Source organism: Gekko japonicus, unplaced genomic scaffold (genome assembly GCF_001447785.1).
Source record: "Gekko japonicus isolate JY-2015 unplaced genomic scaffold, Gekko_japonicus_V1.1 scaffold6238, whole genome shotgun sequence".
NCBI classification, from domain to species: domain Eukaryota; kingdom Metazoa; phylum Chordata; class Lepidosauria; order Squamata; family Gekkonidae; genus Gekko; species Gekko japonicus.
Window position 1 is genome coordinate 17,336 of NW_015170459.1, and position 4,596 is coordinate 21,931.

At 45.0% G+C, this 4,596-nt stretch overlaps 1 protein-coding gene across 1 annotated transcript in view; it reads left to right on the top strand.

The window, feature by feature from the left end:
• The window catches only part of PNPLA2 (patatin like phospholipase domain containing 2), a gene marked incomplete at its 5' end in the record, with an annotated part of 19,208 nt that extends 15,878 nt beyond the window's left edge, over positions 1-3,330 (top strand). The window contains one exon of the mRNA XM_015418312.1: positions 1,927-3,330. Coding sequence (XP_015273798.1) covers positions 1,927-2,192 — 266 coding nt within the window. The remainder of the gene's footprint in view (positions 1-1,926) is intronic.
• Between the last annotated feature and the right edge of the window lie 1,266 nt (positions 3,331-4,596).

The window sequence follows — 4,596 nt, forward strand, 5'->3', positions numbered from 1 at the left end:
CATGGCAGAGTTCTTGTTCACTATATGGCTGATACATAAGGAGGCTTTGACTTTAAACCTAACCACATTTACTTGAAAACTGGTACTCTCTAATTTTTGTGGGACGATCTCCAATAATTATGCTTAGGGCTTAAGCCCTGGAGTTATCATCTTCGTTTGCTCATCTCATATATGGAACTTCATTCCCCATTCAAAAAGGCTTTGCCTTAATTTATTTATTTATTTATTATTTACATTTCTATTCCGCCCTCCCTGGAGGCTCAGGGCGGCTTACGAGGCATATTGCCAGATAATACAATAGAACAATAGAAAACATTAAAATATTAAAATACATCACAGTAATGAACAGTTTTGGTGCTCCTCTCCTAAAAACAAGATGGCCGTCCCCTAAACGCCCCATTCTCATCCAACGTGCCCGCATCATGGTGACCATGTACAGAAATCATGGGCCGTTGGTGGTACAATGGCGATGGCGGCTCCTATTCAAAAGCCTGGCGGAAGAGCTCCGTCTTGCAGGCTCTGCGGAACTGTGCTAGGTCCCGCAGAGCCCTGATCTCCTCTGGGAGCTCATTCCACCAGATAGGAGCCGCCACCGAAAACACCCTATTCCTGGTCATGACGAGATTCATGGACCGGGGACCTGGCACCTGGTTGTAATGTCCATGGGGTTACCCTTGAAGACTGTCCAGAACCTTCCGTTGCTACAGAACGTATAGAGCATGTTACAGTCGTTCAGTCTTGAAGCCGTGAAAGCATGGGAACAACCATTGGTTTTTTGAAACTATCGCCTACTGCTTTTTCTAAATGTTGTTAAACTATCATTTTTATATGTTTTAAAGCGACTGTTTTTGATCTGCCCGTCGGGAATAAATGATCGCTATTCCAGATGCACTTGTTGAAGGAGGCCTGACAGTAAAACTATGCAAGAGTGATTCCATTTACCACGGAAGAATCTCTCTTTCATAGAGAGCAGTTTCTCCATGTGGCTTTCGCTGTTCTCACTTGTTCGCCTGACTCCCTTTCTCAGACTCAGTGAAACTCTACTGTGTGGCCATCGCCAGCCAGGACACTCCAGAGGCTCAAAGTTTCCTTTGAACATAAATCAGCTCAAGTGGCACTTTCTGTTCATGGGCCAGCAAAGGGCAGGACTAGGATAGCCAGAGGGTGTCGAAGGTCAGTATTGAGGTACACAGCGAGAGAGCGCGTAAACGGCACTCGCCTGCATCTTGCCGTGGCCCTAGCTTGTTCTGCTGGCTTTATCTATGCCATCATAGCAGTATATGATATTGGTATGATGTTGAGCAGAAATTGTGGTGGGATGTTTATTTTTACCCTCTTTTCCTTTACCTCTTTCTCCGTTTTCCTTCTCTTTTGATCTATGGTCTGTATTCCTTCCTATGCTGCAAGCCCTAGGGCAGGGGTGTCAAACATGCGGCCCGGGGGCCAGATAAAGCCCCTGAAGGGCTTCTATCAGGCCCGCAGTGGAACTGGCTGTCTTCTGCTTCTTCTTCCAGTTCTGCTGCTGCTGCTGCTGTGTCATCGTAGGTTTGCCGCTTACAGATAACACACCTGAACAGCATATACTCAAGATTGCAACAGCACAGACATTTTGATGCAATGATTCAGAGCAAGAGGTGTCCGTTACCAGACACTGTTAAATGAACAAAATATTGCAGGACTGCTGCTGTTTTAAGCATGTTTTTATTTTACGTAAAAAAAACAAAACACCTTTGTGTTTTTTATAAAGTTTATGTCTCCGCTACCTGGCATTACATTTTATGACACACATGGCCCGGCCCAACAAGGTCTCATTTATGTCAGATCCGGCCCTCATAACAAATGAATTCGACACCCCTGCCCTAGTGTGTTAAACACTGCATACAAACATAGCCTGACAGACCGGAATCTTGGTTTTTTTCTCTTCCAGGCTCTACTACCATCTTGAACTCCGAAAGACCCAAAGTTTACCTGTACCCTTGAGTGCTGGCTATGGAGAGGCATTGCCCAATTGGTTGCGGAATAACCTGTCCCTAACAGATGTTATGACAAAATGGGAAGAATACCAGCGCCAGCTGATGTTGGGGCTGTTGTGTATTAATGTGGACCTGCGGGCTTCTGTCTTCCCATCAGAAGGGCTTCAGATGAGACACCCACCAGCAGGCTGCTCACAAGAGAGCCTGCAGCTCTTTTAAAGCCATCACCAATATCCGAACAGGTGGAAGGGGAGGGCGGGGCAGCAGTAGTATCCTTAATCCCTACTAAGGGAACTTCTTCCCACCATGAACAGAGAGAGAACCTATACCACAACACCCGATTGTGCCAGCATTAAGCAGGTGGCTGGCACGGTGTTACACCCAACACACTCTGATGGGTTTCACGTTCACTTTTTGAGATCACGATGTATAAAATACTTGGTGACTGCAACATAGCTGTTCTCTCTCTGGACTGAACTATTTAAAAAGTTTCATTTCAGAGCACCTCTAGAAGTTATCGCAGACTTATGTATTAAGACGATTGTGTCCCAATCATCGCCCTGGCATTTCTTTGTTTTTAGATCAGTATTGTAAAGGGTGTAGCTTTATGTTTTGTGTTTTTAAAGATTTGATCCCCCCAGGGGTCTTCAGTGCGATGGGATGCTAAGAGCAAGGCTGCCTAGGCTGCAAGTGAAACCGGGTCTTATGTCAGAGTTTGTCCTTCTCGTCGACTGTAAATGGAAGCACGGTGTGAAATCTCCCCCCCCCCAATTGTCTTGCACATCTTTCATGGCGCCACTGCTGTTCATGTCGATTTGGAGAATACAAAACCATAACGTTGACTGTGCGCCTCTAGAATTTCTGGTTCTTCTGAACCTTGTCTCTTCCGAGGGGCTTTTTATGATGACGACAGGAGAACTCAGAAGTGCTGACGTTTTGTTGCTAAAACTGTTTCCAAACATGGGGTTATTTTTTCCCCCCTTCTCTAAGCCAATCAATGCAGTCCGGTGCTGCATTTTCTGCAAGAAATATTAAATCTACGTTAGTCTTGTACTACTGTAGTAGGGATGAAAAGAGGAACGGGAGCAGACAGTATGCAAGATGGTCTAATGTATGTTTTGAAATGGTTTGCGATTAAATGCGTGTTTTTCTGAAGACGGGGAATGGAGGGGGAGGCAAGAGATTTGATTTCATTTGCAAGAGAACAGGAATCGTTCCCGTGAGATGAACCTGGACGCCTGTGGACTTGCATCCACTAGTACCAACAGAGAACGTGATCCCCTGGGAAGATGCTGCTGCTAATAGCGCCTGCCATGACTGTGGCTGTTGTTTCTCTGGAGGTGGTTCTAGTGAATACGAGTGACCTGGTGAATATGGATAAACTAGAGTTCTAGGTTATAAATGGCAGTGGCTGTACTGAGCCAGTTTGGGATGAAAAGAGGAACGGGAGCAGACAGTATGCAAGATGGTCTAATGTATGTTTTGAAATGGTTTGCGATTAAATGCGTGTCTTTCTAAAGATGGGGAACTGAGGGGAGGCAAGAGGTTTGATTTCATTTGCAAGAGAACATGAATCGTTCCCGTGAGATGAACCTGGAAGCCTATGGACTTGCATCCACTAGTACCAACAGAGAACGTGATCCCCTGGGAAGATGCTGCTGCTAATAGCGCCTGCCATGACTGTGGCTGTTGTTTCTCTGGAGGTGGTTCTAGTGAATACAAGTGACCTGGTGAATATGGATAAACTAGAGTTCTAGGTTATAAATGGCAGTGGCTGTACTGAGCCAGTTTGGTGTAGTGCGCAGACTCTAACCTGGGAGAACTGGGTTTGATTTCCCAGTTTGTAAGCCGCTCTGAGACTCCTCTGGGTAGTGAAGGGTGGGGTATAAATCCAATCTCTTATCTCTTCTTCTTCTACTGTGAGAACTGGAGGAACATAGTAAGTAGAGAAGTATCAAATGTGAATATATCTCCTTTTCTGCTTGTTTGACCAGTGGCCCTTGGATCCTCTTCCCTTCTTGCTGATAAAGTGCAGAGTCTAATAAATATTTAAATATAATAAATTAATCTCTCTAGGTTAAACTAGCATTCTTCCAATTTAACCCCCCCCCCAAGAATCGTCTAGAAGGGCATTTATTTGCTTTATTTGCTTGTCCAAAGCTGTCAGAGGCCTAGCATCTGTTGTTGATGCCTTTGCCTAAATTCCTCAGTCATTGGAGTTGCTCACTGCATCTGCATTACAGATGAAGCACTCCAGGTAGCAAGAATGAGTCTTCTGTTGTTGCGTAGAATCTTTTCTCATAACTTCTTGCAAATGTGATCTCACTACTGCTAATTGCCACCAGCACTGAACTTTGTCTCATGTTGCACTGCCGTTGCCTTGTACTAACTATTGCATAACACGGCAAACATTTGTTGTGATAGCAAAGCAGCAGCGTTTCTTTATACTTTTTATAGCAATACCGTTTATCTGTATATCTAATAGCCAAGGCGCCCCCTGCGTGCGGATATCTAAATCCACACATCGGGGGCACCTGGGGGGCAGGGAGATTTTCCTGCACATTTGGGGCAATGCCCAGATGTGCAGAAAAATCTAAAAACTGTAAAAAAAACCTATAGGGGG